This window comes from Procambarus clarkii, chromosome 30, assembly GCF_040958095.1.
Source record: "Procambarus clarkii isolate CNS0578487 chromosome 30, FALCON_Pclarkii_2.0, whole genome shotgun sequence".
NCBI lineage: Eukaryota > Metazoa > Arthropoda > Malacostraca > Decapoda > Cambaridae > Procambarus > Procambarus clarkii.
The window spans coordinates 32,570,729-32,587,759 of NC_091179.1; the positions used below are offsets into that span (position 1 = coordinate 32,570,729).

Consider the following 17,031-nt stretch of genomic DNA (forward strand, 5'->3'; position numbering starts at 1 on the left):
TGTGTGATGACACTACCCTGGGGACCTCAGTATCGTGTGATGACACTACCCTGGGGCCCTCAGTAGTGTGTGATGACACTATCCTGGGGCCCGCAGTAGTGTGTGATGACACTACCCTGCGGACCTCAGTATCGTGTGATGACACTACCCTGGGGCCCTCAGTAGTGTGTGATGACAATACCCTGGGGCCCTCAGTAGTGTGTGATGACACTATCCTGGGGCCCTCAGTAGTGTGTGATGACACTACCCTGGGGCCCTCAGTAGTGTGTGATGACACTATCCTGGGGCCCTCAGTAGTGTGTGATGACACTACCCTGGGGCCCTCAGTAGTGTGTGATGACACTATCCTGGGGCCCTCAGTAGTGTGTGATGACACTATCCTGGGGCCCTCAGTAGCGTGTGATGACACTACTCTGGGGCCCTCAGTAGTGTGTGATGACACTACCCTGGGGCCCTCAGTAGTGTGTGATGACACTATCCTGGGGCCCTCAGTAGTGTGTGATGACACTATCCTGGGGCCCTCAGTAGTGTGTGATGACACTACCCTGGGGCCCTCAGTAGTGTGTGATGACACTATCCTGGGGCCCTCAGTAGTGTGTGATGACACTACCCTGGGGCCCTCAGTAGTGTGTGATGACACTACCCTGGGGCCCTCAGTAGTGTGTGATGACACTACCCTGGGGCCCTCAGTAGTGTGTGATGACACTACCCTGGGGCCCTCAGTAGTGTGTGATGACACTACCCTGGGGCCCTCAGTAGTGTGTGATGACACTACCCTGGGGCCCTCAGTAGTGTGTGATGACACTACCCTGGGGCCCTCAGTAGTGTGTGATGACACTACCCTGGGGCCCTCAGTAGTGTGTGATGACAATATCCTGGGGCCCTCAGTAGTGTGTGATGACACTACCCTGGGGCCCTCAGTATCGTGTGATGACACCACCCTGGGGCCCTCAGTAGTGTGTGATGACACTACCCTGGGGCCCTCAGTAGTGTGTGATGACACTACCCAGGGGACCTCAGTAGTGTGTGATGACACTACCCAGGGGCCCTCAGTAGTGTGTGATGACACTACCCAGGGGCCCTCAGTAGTGTGTGATGACACTACCCTGGGGCCCTCAGTAGCGTGTGATGACACTACCCTGGGGCCCTCAGTAGTGTGTGATGACACTACCCTGGGGCCCTCAGTAGTGTGTGATGACACTACCCTGGGGCCCTCAGTAGCGTGTGATGACACTACCCTGGGGCCCTCAGTAGTGTGTGATGACACTACCCTGGGGCCCTCAGTAGTGTGTGATGACACTACCCTGGGGCCCTCAGTATCGTGTGATGACACTATCCTGGGGCCCTCAGTATCGTGTGATGACACTATCCTGGGGCCCTCAGTAGTGTGTGATGACACTACCCTGGGGCCCTCAGTAGCGTGTGATGACACTACCCTGGGGCCCTCAGTAGTGTGTGATGACACTACCCTGGGGCCCTCAGTAGCGTGTGATGACACTACCCTGGGGCCCTCAGTAGTGTGTGATGACACTACCCTGGGGCCCTCAGTAGTGTGTGATGACACTACCCTGGGGCCCTCAGTATCGTGTGATGACACTATCCTGGGGCCCTCAGTATCGTGTGATGACACTATCCTGGGGCCCTCAGTAGTGTGTGATGACACTACCCTGGGGCCCTCAGTAGCGTGTGATGACACTACCCTGGGGCCCTCAGTAGTGTGTGATGACACTACCCTGGGGCCCTCAGTAGCGTGTGATGACACTACCCTGGGGCCCTCAGTAGTGTGTGATGACACTACCCTGGGGCCCTCAGTAGTGTGTGATGACACTACCCTGGGGCCCTCAGTAGTGTGTGATGACACTACCCTGGGGCCCTCAGTAGTGTGTGATGACACTATCCTGGGGCCCTCAGTATCGTGTGATGACACTACCCAGGGGCCCTCAGTATCGTGTGATGACACTATCCTGGGGCCCTCAGTAGTGTGTGATGACACTACCCTGGGGCCCTCAGTAGTGTGTGATGACACTATCCTGGGGCCCTCAGTATCGTGTGATGACACTATCCTGGGGCCCTCAGTATCGTGTGATGACACTATCCTGGGGCCCTCAGTATCGTGTGATAACAATACCCTGGGGCCCTCAGTATCGTGTGATGACACTATCCTGGGGCCCTCAGTATCGTGTGATGACACTATCCTGGGGCCCTCAGTAGTGTGTGATGACAATACCCTGGGGCCCTCAGTAGTGTGTGATGACACTACCCTGGGGCCCTCAGTAGTGTGTGATGACACTACCCTGGGGCCCTCAGTATCGTGTGATGACACTATCCTGGGGCCCTCAGTATCGTGTGATGACACTACCCTGGGGCCCTCAGTAGTGTGTGATGACAATACCCTGGGGCCCTCAGTAACTTTGTGATGACACTACCCTGGGGCCCTCAGTAGTGTGTGATGACAATACCCTGGGGCCCTCAGTAGTGTGTGATGACAATACCCTGGGGCCCTCAGTAGTGTGTGATGACAATACCCTGGGGCCCTCAGTATCGTGTGGTGACACTACCCTGGGGCCCTCAGTATCGTGTGATGACACTACCCTGGGGCCCTCAGTAGTGTGTGATGAAAATACCCTGGGGCCCTCAGTAGCGTGTGGTGACACTACCCTGGGGCCCTCAGTATCGTGTGATGACACTATCCTGGGGCCCTCAGTATCGTGTGATGACACTACCCTGGAGACCTCAGTATCGTGTGATGACACTACCCTGGGGACCTCAGTAGCATGTGATGACACTACCCTGGGGACCTCAGTAGTGTGTGATGACACTACCCTGGGGACCTCAGTAGCGTGTGATGACACTACCCTGGGGACCTCAGTATCGTGTGATGACACTATCCTGGGGCCCTCAGTATCGTGTGATGACACTATCCTGGGGCCCTCAGTATCGTGTGATGACACTACCCTGGGGCCCTCAGTATCGTGTGATGACACCACCCTGGGGCCCTCAGTAGTGTGTGATGACACTACCCTGGGGCCCTCAGTAGTGTGTGATGACACTACCCAGGGGACCTCAGTAGTGTGTGATGACACTACCCAGGGGCCCTCAGTAGTGTGTGATGACACTACCCAGGGGCCCTCAGTAGTGTGTGATGACACTACCCTGGGGCCCTCAGTAGCGTGTGATGACACTACCCTGGGGCCCTCAGTAGTGTGTGATGACACTACCCTGGGGCCCTCAGTAGTGTGTGATGACACTACCCTGGGGCCCTCAGTAGCGTGTGATGACACTACCCTGGGGCCCTCAGTAGTGTGTGATGACACTACCCTGGGGCCCTCAGTAGTGTGTGATGACACTACCCTGGGGCCCTCAGTATCGTGTGATGACACTATCCTGGGGCCCTCAGTATCGTGTGATGACACTATCCTGGGGCCCTCAGTAGTGTGTGATGACACTACCCTGGGGCCCTCAGTAGCGTGTGATGACACTACCCTGGGGCCCTCAGTAGTGTGTGATGACACTACCCTGGGGCCCTCAGTAGCGTGTGATGACACTACCCTGGGGCCCTCAGTAGTGTGTGATGACACTACCCTGGGGCCCTCAGTAGTGTGTGATGACACTACCCTGGGGCCCTCAGTATCGTGTGATGACACTATCCTGGGGCCCTCAGTATCGTGTGATGACACTATCCTGGGGCCCTCAGTAGTGTGTGATGACACTACCCTGGGGCCCTCAGTAGCGTGTGATGACACTACCCTGGGGCCCTCAGTAGTGTGTGATGACACTACCCTGGGGCCCTCAGTAGCGTGTGATGACACTACCCTGGGGCCCTCAGTAGTGTGTGATGACACTACCCTGGGGCCCTCAGTAGTGTGTGATGACACTACCCTGGGGCCCTCAGTAGTGTGTGATGACACTACCCTGGGGCCCTCAGTAGTGTGTGATGACACTATCCTGGGGCCCTCAGTATCGTGTGATGACACTACCCAGGGGCCCTCAGTATCGTGTGATGACACTATCCTGGGGCCCTCAGTAGTGTGTGATGACACTACCCTGGGGCCCTCAGTAGTGTGTGATGACACTATCCTGGGGCCCTCAGTATCGTGTGATGACACTATCCTGGGGCCCTCAGTATCGAGTGATGTCACTATCCTGTGGCCCTCAGTATCGTGTGATAACAATACCCTGGGGCCCTCAGTATCGTGTGATGACACTATCCTGGGGCCCTCAGTATCGTGTGATGACACTATCCTGGGGCCCTCAGTAGTGTGTGATGACAATACCCTGGGGCCCTCAGTAGTGTGTGATGACACTACCCTGGGGCCCTCAGTAGTGTGTGATGACACTACCCTGGGGCCCTCAGTATCGTGTGATGACACTATCCTGGGGCCCTCAGTATCGTGTGATGACACTACCCTGGGGCCCTCAGTAGTGTGTGATGACAATACCCTGGGGCCCTCAGTAACTTTGTGATGACACTACCCTGGGGCCCTCAATAGTGTGTGATGACAATACCCTGGGGCCCTCAGTAGTGTGTGATGACAATACCCTGGGGCCCTCAGTAGTGTGTGATGACAATACCCTGGGGCCCTCAGTATCGTGTGGTGACACTACCCTGGGGCCCTCAGTATCGTGTGATGACACTACCCTGGGGCCCTCAGTAGTGTGTGATGAAAATACCCTGGGGCCCTCAGTAGCGTGTGGTGACACTACCCTGGGGCCCTCAGTATCGTGTGATGACACTATCCTGGGGCCCTCAGTATCGTGTGATGACACTACCCTGGAGACCTCAGTATCGTGTGATGACACTACCCTGGGGACCTCAGTAGCATGTGATGACACTACCCTGGGGACCTCAGTAGTGTGTGATGACACTACCCTGGGGACCTCAGTAGCGTGTGATGACACTACCCTGGGGACCTCAGTATCGTGTGATGACACTATCCTGGGGCCCTCAGTATCGTGTGATGACACTATCCTGGGGCCCTCAGTATCGTGTGATGACACTACCCTGGGGCCCTCAGTATCGTGTGATGACACCACCCTGGGGCCCTCAGTAGTGTGTGATGACACTACCCTGGGGCCCTCAGTAGTGTGTGATGACACTACCCAGGGGACCTCAGTAGTGTGTGATGACACTACCCAGGGGCCCTCAGTAGTGTGTGATGACACTACCCAGGGGCCCTCAGTAGTGTGTGATGACACTACCCTGGGGCCCTCAGTAGCGTGTGATGACACTACCCTGGGGCCCTCAGTAGTGTGTGATGACACTACCCTGGGGCCCTCAGTAGTGTGTGATGACACTACCCTGGGGCCCTCAGTAGCGTGTGATGACACTACCCTGGGGCCCTCAGTAGTGTGTGATGACACTACCCTGGGGCCCTCAGTAGTGTGTGATGACACTACCCTGGGGCCCTCAGTATCGTGTGATGACACTATCCTGGGGCCCTCAGTATCGTGTGATGACACTATCCTGGGGCCCTCAGTAGTGTGTGATGACACTACCCTGGGGCCCTCAGTAGCGTGTGATGACACTACCCTGGGGCCCTCAGTAGTGTGTGATGACACTACCCTGGGGCCCTCAGTAGCGTGTGATGACACTACCCTGGGGCCCTCAGTAGTGTGTGATGACACTACCCTGGGGCCCTCAGTAGTGTGTGATGACACTACCCTGGGGCCCTCAGTATCGTGTGATGACACTATCCTAGGGCCCTCAGTATCGTGTGATGACACTATCCTGGGGCCCTCAGTAGTGTGTGATGACACTACCCTGGGGCCCTCAGTAGCGTGTGATGACACTACCCTGGGGCCCTCAGTAGCGTGTGATGACACTACCCTGGGGCCCTCAGTAGTGTGTGATGACACTACCCTGGGGCCCTCAGTAGTGTGTGATGACACTACCCTGGGGCCCTCAGTAGTGTGTGATGACACTACCCTGGGGCCCTCAGTAGTGTGTGATGACACTATCCTGGGGCCCTCAGTATCGTGTGATGACACTACCCAGGGGCCCTCAGTATCGTGTGATGACACTATCCTGGGGCCCTCAGTAGTGTGTGATGACACTACCCTGGGGCCCTCAGTAGTGTGTGATGACACTATCCTGGGGCCCTCAGTATCGTGTGATGACACTATCCTGGGGCCCTCAGTATCGTGTGATGACACTATCCTGGGGCCCTCAGTATCGTGTGATAACAATACCCTGGGGCCCTCAGTATCGTGTGATGACACTATCCTGGGGCCCTCAGTATCGTGTGATGACACTATCCTGGGGCCCTCAGTAGTGTGTGATGACAATACCCTGGGGCCCTCAGTAGTGTGTGATGACACTACCCTGGGGCCCTCAGTAGTGTGTGATGACACTACCCTGGGGCCCTCAGTATCGTGTGATGACACTATCCTGGGGCCCTCAGTATCGTGTGATGACACTACCCTGGGGCCCTCAGTAGTGTGTGATGACAATACCCTGGGGCCCTCAGTAACTTTGTGATGACACTACCCTGGGGCCCTCAGTAGTGTGTGATGACAATACCCTGGGGCCCTCAGTAGTGTGTGATGACAATACCCTGGGGCCCTCAGTAGTGTGTGATGACAATACCCTGGGGCCCTCAGTATCGTGTGGTGACACTACCCTGGGGCCCTCAGTATCGTGTGATGACACTACCCTGGGGCCCTCAGTAGTGTGTGATGACAATACCCTGGGGCCCTCAGTAGCGTGTGGTGACACTACCCTGGGGCCCTCAGTATCGTGTGATGACACTATCCTGGGGCCCTCAGTATCGTGTGATGACACTACCCTGGGGACCTCAGTATCGTGTGATGACACTACCCTGGGGACCTCAGTAGCATGTGATGACACTACCCTGGGGACCTCAGTAGTGTGTGATGACACTACCCTGGGGACCTCAGTAGCGTGTGATGACACTACCCTGGGGACCTCAGTATCGTGTGATGACACTATCCTGGGGCCCTCAGTATCGTGTGATGACACTATCCTGGGGCCCTCAGTATCGTGTGATGACACTACCCTGGGGACCTCAGTATCGTGTGATGACACTACCCTGGGGACCTCAGTATCGTGTGATGACACTACCCTGGGGACCTCAGTAGCATGTGATGACACTACCCTGGGGACCTCAGTAGTGTGTGATGACACTACCCTGGGGCCCTCAGTATCGTGTGATGACACTACCCTGGGGACCTCAGTATCGTGTGATGACACTACCCTGGGGACCTCAGTAGCATGTGATGACACTACCCTGGGGACCTCAGTAGCGTGTGATGACACTACCCTGGGGACCTCAGTATCGTGTGATGACACTACCCTGGGGACATCAGTAGCATGTGATGACACTACCCTGGGGACCTCAGTATCGTGTGATGACACTACCCAGGGGCCCTCAGTATCATGTGATGACACTACCCTGGGGACCTCAGTATCGTGTGATGACACTACCCTGGGGACCTCAGTATCGTGTGATGACACTACCCTGGGGACCTCAGTAGCATGTGATGACACTACCCTGGGGACCTCAGTAGCATGTGATGACAATACCCTGGGGACCTCAGTATCGTGTGATGACACTACCCTGGGGACCTCAGTATCGTGTGATGACACTACCCTGGGGCCCTCAGTATCGTGTGATGACACTACCCTGGGGACCTCAGTATCGTGTGATGACAATACCCTGGGGCCCTCAGTATCGTGTGATGACAATACCTTGGGGACCTCAGTAGCATGTGATGACAATTCCCTGGGGAAATCAGTATCGTTTGATGAAACTACCCTGGGGACCTCAGTATCGTGTGATGACACTACCCTGGGGACCTCATTAGCATGTGATGACAATACCCTGGGGACCTCAGTATCGTGTGATGACACTACCCTGGGGACCTCAGTATCGTGTGATGACACTACCCTGGGGCCCTCAGTATCATGTGATGACACTACCCTGGGGACCTCAGTAGCATGTGATGACAATACCCTGGGGACCTCAGTATCGTGTGATGACACTACCCTGGGGACCTCAGTATCGTGTGATGACACTACCCTGGGGACCTCAGTAGCAAGTGATGACACTACCCTGGGGCCCTCAGTAGCATGTGATGACACTACCCTGGGGCCCTCAGTAGCATGTGATGACACTACCCTGGGGCCCTTAGTAGCGTGTGAAGACACTACCCTGGGGCCCTCAGTAGCGTGTGATGACACTACCCTGGGGCCCTCAGTAGCGTGTGATGACACTACCCTGGGGCCCTCAGTAGCATGTGATGACACTACCGTGGGGCCCTCAGTAGCATGTGATGACACTACCCTGGGGCCCTCAGTTGCATGTGATGACACTACCCTGGGGCCCTCAGTAGCGTGTGGTGACACTACCCTGGGGACCTCAGTTGTGTGTGATGACATTACCTTGGGGCCCTCATTAACGTGTGCTGAAACTACCCTGGGGCCCTCAGTAGCGTGTGATGACACTACCCTGGGGCCGTCAGTACCGTGTGATGACACTACCCTGGGGACCTCAGTAGCGTGTGATGACACTACCTTGGGGCCCTTAGTAGCGTGTGATGACACTACCCTGGGGCCCTCAGTAGCGTGTGATGACACTACCCTGGGGCCCTCAGTAGCGTGTGATGACACTACCCTGGGGCCCTCAGTAGCGTGTGATGACACTACCCTGGGGCCCTCAGTACCGTGTGATGACACTACCCTGGGGACCTCAGTAGCGTGTGATGACACTACCTTGGGGCCCTCAGTAGCGTGTGATGACACTACCTTGGGGCCCTCAGTACCGTGTGATGACACTACCTTGGGGCCCTCAGTACCGTGTGATGACACTACCCTGGGGCCCTCAGTAGCGTGTGATGACACTACCCTGGGGCCCTCAGTACCGTGTGATGACACTACCTTGGGGCCCTCAGTAGCGTGTGGTGACACTACCCTGGGGCCCTCAGTACCGTGTGATGACACTACCCTGGGGCCCTCAGTAGCGTGTGATGACACTACCCTGGGGCCCTCAGTAGCGTGTGATGACACTACCCTGGGGCCCTCAGTAGCGTGTGGTGACACTACCCTGGGGACCTCAGTAGCGTGTGATGACACTACCCTGGGGCCCTCAGTAGCGTGTGATGACACTACCCAGGGGCCCTCAGTAGCGTGTGATGACACTACCCTGGGGCCCTCAATAGCGTGTGGTGACACTACCCTGGGGCCCTCAGTAGCATGTGATGACACTACCCTGGGGCCCTCAGTAGCATGTGGTGACACTACCCTGGGGCCCTCAGTAGCATGTGATGACACTACCCTGGGGCCCTCAGTAGCGTGTGATGACACTACCCAGGGGCCCTCAGTAGCGTGTGATGACACTACCCTGGGGCCCTCAGTAGCGTGTGGTGACACTACCCAGGGGCCCTCAGTAATATCTGATGATACGACCCTAGGGCCCTAAGTAGCATGTGGTGATATTACCCTGGGGCCCTCAGTAGCATGTGATGACACTACCCTGGGGCCCTCAGTAGCGTGTGATGACACTACCCAGGGGCCCTCAGTAGCGTGTGATGACACTACCCAGGGGCCCTCAGTAGCGTGTGGTGACACTACCCTGGGGCCCTCAGTAGCGTGTGGTGACACTACCCTGGGGCCCTCAGTAATATCTGATGATACGACCCTGGGGCCCGCAATAGCGTGTGATGACACTACCATGTGGCCCACAGTAGCATGTGATGACACTACCATGTGGCCCTCAGTAGCATGTGATGACACTACCATGTGGCCCTCAGTAGCATGTGATGACACTACCCTGGGGCCCTCAGTACCGTGTGATGACACTACCTTGGGGCCCTCAGTAGCGTGTGGTGACACTACCCTGGGGCCCTCAGTACCGTGTGATGACACTACCCTGGGGCCCTCAGTAGCGTGTGATGACACTACCCTGGGGCCCTCAGTAGCGTGTGATGACACTACCCTGGGGCCCTCAGTAGCATGTATTGAATGACACTACCCTGGGGCCCTCAGTAGCATGTATTGAATGACACTACCCTGGGGCCCTCAGTAGCGTGTGATGACACTACCCTGGGGCCCTCAGTAGCGTGTGATGACACTCCCCTGGGGCCCTCAGTAGAATGTGATGACACTACCCTGGGGCCCTCAGTAGAATGTGATGACACTACCCTGGGGCTCTCAGTAGAATGTGATGACACTACCCTGGGGCCATCAGTATCGTGTGATGAAACTACCCTGGGGCCCTCAGTAGCATGCATTGAATGACACTACCCTGGGGCCCTCAGTATCGTATGATGACACTACCCAGGGGCCCTCAGTATCGTGTGATGTCACTACCCTGATGCCCTCAGTAGTGTGTGATGAATCTACCCTGGGTCCCTCAGTAGAATGTGATGACACTACCATGTGGCCCTCAGTAGAGTGTGATGACTCTACCCTGTGGCCCCTCAGAAGCGTGTGATGACTCTACCCTGGGGCCCTCAGTAGCATGTGAAGACACTACCCTGGGCCCTCAGTAGAGTGTGACCACACTACCTTGGGGCCCTCAGTAGCGTGTGTCCACACTACCCAGTTGCCCCCCAGTAGAGTGTGACCACACTACCCTGGGGCCCTTAATAGCGTGTGACCACCCTACCCAGGGGCCCACAGTAGCGTTTGACAACACAACCCAGGGGCCCACAGTAGAGTGTGACCACACTACCCAGGGGCCCAAAGTAGTGTGTGGCCACACTACCTAGGGGCCCTCAGTAGCATGTGATGACACTACCCTGGGGCCCTCAGTAGTGTGTGATGACACTACCCTGGGGCCCTCAGTAGTGTGTGATGACACTTCCCTGGGGCCCTCAGTAGCGTGTGGCGACACAACCCTGGGGCCCTCAGTAGCGTGTGACCACTCTACCCTTGGGCCCTCGGTTGCGTGTGACCACACTACCCAGGGTCCCTCAGTAGCGTGTGACCACACTACCCAGGGTCCCTCAGTAGCGTGTGACCACTCTACCCATGGGCCCTCGGTTGCGTGTGACCACACTACCCTTGGGCCCTCAGTAGTGTGTGATGACACTTCCCTGGGGCCCTCATTAGCGTGGGACCACACTACCCTGGGGCCCTCAGTAGCGTGTGACCACTCTACCCTTGGGCCCTCGGTTGCGTGTGACCACACTACCCAGGGTCCCTCAGTTGCGTGTGACCACACTACCTTGGGGCCCTCAGAAGCGTGTGACCACACTACCCTGGGGCCCACAGTAGCGTGGGACCACACTACCCTGGGGCCCACAGTAGCGTGGGACCACACTACCCTGGGGCCCACAGTAGCGTGTGACCACACTACCCAGGGTCCCTCAGTAGCGTGTGACCACACTACCCTGGGGCCCACAGTAGCGTGGGACCACACTACCCTGGGGCCCACAGTAGCGTGGGACCACACTACCTTGGGGCCCACAGTAGCGTGTGACCACACTACCTTGGGGCCCTCAGTAGCGTGTGACCACACTGCCCTTGGGCCCACAGTAGCGTGGGACCACACTACCCAGGGGCCCTCAGTAGCGTGAGACCACACTACCTTTAGGCCCTCAGTAGCGTGTGACCACACTACCCAGGGTCCCTCAGTAGCGTGAGACCACTCTACCTTTAGGCCCTCAGTAGCGTGTGACCACACTACCCTGGGGCCCTCAGTAGCATGTCACCACACTACCCTGGGCCCTCAGTAGCGTGTAACCACACTACCCTGGGGCCCTTAATAGCGTGTGACCACCCTACCCAGGGGTCCTCAGTAGAGTGTGACCACACTACCCTGGGTCCCTCAGTAGCGTGTGACCACACTACCCTGGGCCCTCAGTAGCATGTGACCACACTACCCTGGGCCCTCAGTAGCGTGTGACCAAACTACCCAGGGGCCCCCAGTAGAGTGTGACCACACTACCCTGGGGCCCTTAATAGCGTGTGACCACCCTACCCAGGGGCCCACAGTAGCGTGTGGCCACTCTACCTAGAGGCCCTCAGTAGAGTGGGACCACACTACCTTGGGGCCCTCAGTAGCGTGTGACCACACTGCCCTTGGGCCCACAGTAGCGTTTGACCACACAACCCTGGGGCCCACAGTAGCGTTTGACCACACAACCCAGGAGTCCACAGTAGCGTGTGACCACACTACCAAGGGGCCCACAGTAGCGTGTGGCCACACTACCTAGGGGCCCTCAGCAGAGTGTGACCACACTACCCATGGCCCTCAGTAGCGTGTGACCACACTACCCATGGCCCTCAGTAGCGTGTGACCACACTACCCAGGGGCCCTCAGTAGCGTGTGACCACACTACCCAGGGGCCCTCAGTAGCGTGTGACCACACTACCCTGGGGCCCTCAGTAGCGTGTGACCACACTACCCAGGGGCCTCAGTAGCGTGTGACCACACTACCCTGGGGCCCTCAGTAGCGTGTGACCACACTACCCAGGGGCCCTCAGTAGCGTGTGACCACACTACCCAGGGGCCCTCAGTAGCGTGTGACCACACTACCCTGGGGCCCTCAGTAGCGTGTGACCACACTACCCTGGGCCCTCAGTAGCGTGTGACCACACTACCCTGGAATACAAATTAGCACACAGTTACTACACCAGACAACACCCGTCCTACTACCAAAACTGGATGAATCACTTCCAAAACGACACACCCTGGACGCAAACACAGTGGCCTCCTTACCAGAGCCTCAGATATTAACACCAAGTAAGGCTTCCAGCACTTCCACTAACACGATAACATCATTTATATTTGCCAACATCCAGGGTATAAAAACACGCAAATCCAACAAAGTTCACTTTATAGATGGTCTCCATCATGAGGCAAATGCAGTGTTTGCAGCCCTAACAGAAACCCACACAAAGGACTACTTTTTTTTTTTTTTTTTTTGAGATATATACAAGAGTTGTTACATTCTTGTACAGCCACTAGTACGCGTAGCGTTTCGGGCAGGTCCCTGGAATACGATCCCCTGCCGCGAAGAATCGTTTAGGATGGTGACACACCTTGATGGTGAAATATGGATCTCAGAGTACAATCTTTTCAGATGTGATAGGAAACACCGGCTTCAGGGTGGGGTCAGCCTCTACATCAAAGACACACTCATCTGTACTGAGCTGCTAAACACCTCAAATGATATGGTGGAAGTGCTGATAATCAAAATAGAGATTCTAAATGTAGTTATTGTCCTTGTATATAAGTCACCGGAGGCAAACCCTCAGCAGTTTAAAGACCAACTAATGAAAATAGAACACTGCTTGGAAAACCTCACAAATCCAGCTCCGAACATCATCCTGCTTGGGGACTTCAACCTTCGGCACCTGAAATGGAAGCACCTGGCTAATACAGTAATATCAGAAAGAATACCAGGAAGTAGCCTAAATGAACAGGCACATGCAAATGACCTGCTACGGATGTGTGATAGGTTTGCCTTAAACCAGCAAATAGTAGAACCAACTAGGAAGGAGAACACGCTGGACCTCATTTTCACTAATAATGATGAATTGATCATGAACATAATGATTACAAATACCTGTTACTCAGATCACAAAATTGAAGCTATGACAACCATGGGGAGTAGACCTTCAAAACCAGTCCAGATTCCCGGTGGAGGAGATTTCAGCAAATTCAACTTCAATAATAAACAGATAAACTGGGAGCAAATAAACCAGGACTTCACAGAAATAAACTGGGAAGAACAGCTGGAAAATGCAAACCTGAACCAGTGCCTGGAAAAAATAAGTTCAGTAGCACTAGAAATATGTTCAAACCGCATACCCCTAAGAAAAAAGAGGAAGAGATGCAGATTGGAACGGGAACGTCGTTCCCTATATAGGCGAAGAAAACGAATCGCGGAACAACTTGTGAGTCGCACCCTATCTCAAGAACGGCGAAGAAGGTTAGGTAGAGAAATAGAAACAATTGAACGGAAGCTACAAGAATCATACAAAACCCAGGAGAGGCAAAGAGAGCAAAAGGCCATCAGTGAAATAGAGAGAAATCCGAAATATTTTTTCTCCTATGCAAAATCAAGATCAAAAACCACATCTAGTATCGGGCCCCTGCGAAAGGGAGATGGAACTTTCACCGATGACAACAAAGAAATGAGCGAGCTACTGAGGAAGCAGTACGACTCTGTTTTCAGCGAGCCATTAAACACATTAAAGATTGATAACCCAAATTAATTTTTCATGGAAATGATACCAGCATCAAATCATATATCAGACGTCACCCTATCCCCACTGGATTTTGAAGAAGCCATAAACAGTATGCCTATGCATTCTGCACCAGGCCCGGATTCTTGGAACTCCATATTCATAAAGAACTGTAAAAAACCACTATCGCAGGCCCTCCACATTCTGTGGAGACAAAGCCTAGATACTGGCGTTATTCCTGATATACTAAAAACAGCAGAGATAGCACCACTTCATAAAGGAGGAAATAAGGCAGAGGCAAAAAATTACAGACCGATAGCACTAACATCGCACATCATAAAAAATTTTGAGAGAGTGCTAAGAAGTAAGATCACAAAATACATGGAATCACAGCATCTCCATAACCCCGGACAACATGGTTTCAGAACAAAACGCTGATGTAATTTACACAGATTTTGCAAAAGCTTTTGATAAATGTGACCATGGTGTTATTGCACATAAAATGCGTTCAAAAGGAATTACCGGAAAAATAGGCAGATGGATCTACAATTTCCTGACCAACAGAACCCAATGTGTAATAGTCAACAAAATAAAATCCAGCCCATCAACCGTGAAGAGCTCAGTCCCCCAGGGTACTGTGCTTGCTCCAGTACTTTTTCTCATCCTCATATCGGACATAGACCAGAACACAACCTATAGCACTGTATCATCCTTTGCAGATGACACTAGGATCTTTATGAGAGTAGGCAACACAGAGGACACGGCGAACCTCCAGTCAGATGTAGATCAGGTCTTTCTATGGGCAACAGAAAATAAAATGGTGTTTAACGAAGATAAGTTCCAGCTCATGCGCTATGGAAAAAATGAAAATATAAAAACGGAAACCACGTACAAAACTCAGGCAAATCATAACATAGAACGAAAAGGCAATGCAAAGGATCTGGGTGTACTCATGTCGGAAGACCTTACCTTTAAAGAACACAATAAAGTAGCCGTCACAACTGCAAGAAAAATGACAGGTTGGATAACAAGAACTTTTCACACTAGAGATGCTATACCGATGATGATACTTTTCAAAACGCTTGTGCTCTCTAGAGTGGAGTACTGCTGCACAATGACAGCCCCTTTCAAAGCTGGAGAAATTGCTGACCTGGAGAGCGTGCAGAGATCCTTTACTGCTAGAATCCACTCAGTAAAACATCTAAACTATTGGGACCGACTAAAGAGCCTAAACCTGTACTCCCTTGAGCGCAGGCGGGAGAGGTACATAATAATTTACACGTGGAAAATATTAGAGGGGCTGGTCCCAAACCTGCACACAGAAATAACATCACATGAGACCAGAAGACATGGCAGGATGTGCAGAATACCCCCGTTGAAAAGCAGAGGTGCAACAGGTACTCTGAGAGAGAACTCTATCAACATCAGAGGCCCGAGACTGTTCAACACGCTTCCACTACACATAAGGGGCATAACTGGCCGACCCCTCACAGTGTTCAAGAGAGAACTGGATAAGCACCTCCAAAGGATACCTGATCAACCAGGCTGTGACTCATACGTCAGGCTGCGAGCAGCCGCGTCCAACAGCCTGGTTGATCAGTCCGGCAACCAGGAGGCCTGGTCGACGACCGGGCCGCGGGGAAGCTAAGCCCCGGAAGCACCTCAAGGTAACCTCAAGGTAAGGTAACCCAGGGGCCATCAGTAGCGTGTGACCACACTACCCTGGGCCCTCAGTAGCGTGTGTCCACACTACCCTGGGGCCCTCAGTAGCGTGTGTCCACACTACCCTGGGCCCTCAGTAGCGTGTGTCCACACTACCCTGGGGCCCTCAGTAGCGTGTGACCACACTACCCTGGGCCCTCAGTAGCGTGTGACCACACTACACTGGGGCCCTCAGTAGCGTGTGACCACACTACCCTGGGGCCCTCAGTAGCGTGTGTCCACACTACCCAGGGGCTCTCAGTAGCTTGTGACCACACTTCCCTGGGGGCCTCAGTAGCGTGTGACCACACTACCCTGGGGCCCTCAGTAGCGTGTGACCACACTACCCAGGGGCTCTCAGTAGCGTGTGACCACACTACCCTGGGGGCCTCAGTAGCGTGTGACCACACTACCCTGGGGCCCTCAGTAGCATGTGACCACACTACCCTGGGGCCCTCAGTAGCATGTGACCACACTACCCTGGGGGCCTCAGTAGCGTGTGACCACACTACCCTGGGGCCCTCAGTAGCATGTGACCACACTACCCTGGGGGCCTCAGTAGCATGTGACCACACTAACCTGGGGCCCTCAGTAGCGTGTGACCACACTACCCTGGGGCCCTCAGTAGCATGTGACCACACTACCCTGGGGCCCTCAGTAGCGTGTGACCACACTACCCTGGGGCCCTCAGTAGCATGTGACCACACTACCCTGGGGGCCTCAGTAGCGTGTGACCACACTACCCTGGGGGCCTCAGTAGCGTGTGACCACACTACCCTGGGGCCCTCACTTCTGTGTAACATTGGTGAGTAAAATTTATTGTTGACGACCCCCTAGAAGTTCCTGTTACTTGAGCAGTCATGAAAACTACTGGAAACTGCTGGAATAAGACGACCATCAGTGGCAATTCTCTTAACCTTACACACACTAGTTTTGTGTGTCCAACCTTACCAAATACTCCAGCCAATATCCGTGACTTTGACAGATGTGTCATCTCTGCAGATGACGTTTTCAATTTTGTTGTCAACTGTTGTAGCATCTCAAATTTACTTATTTAATCTTGAAATCCAAATTACTTGTTATTTTGTCGGTAAATTTTATCATTGTGTTTTATTTGTCTATGAGAAAGGATCTTCCCAGCTACTGTGAGCAAGGATATTGGCCAATAATTTTCT

General features: G+C 54.3%; 1 protein-coding gene across 1 annotated transcript in view; it reads left to right on the forward strand.

Moving 5' to 3' along the window:
- The window catches only part of LOC138370033 (prestalk protein-like), a 76,956-nt gene that overhangs the window by 5,497 nt on the left and 54,428 nt on the right, over positions 1-17,031 (forward strand). The window contains exon 2 of the mRNA XM_069333807.1: positions 7,030-8,358. Within this exon, the coding sequence (XP_069189908.1) occupies positions 7,030-8,358 (1,329 nt within the window). The remainder of the gene's footprint in view (positions 1-7,029; positions 8,359-17,031) is intronic.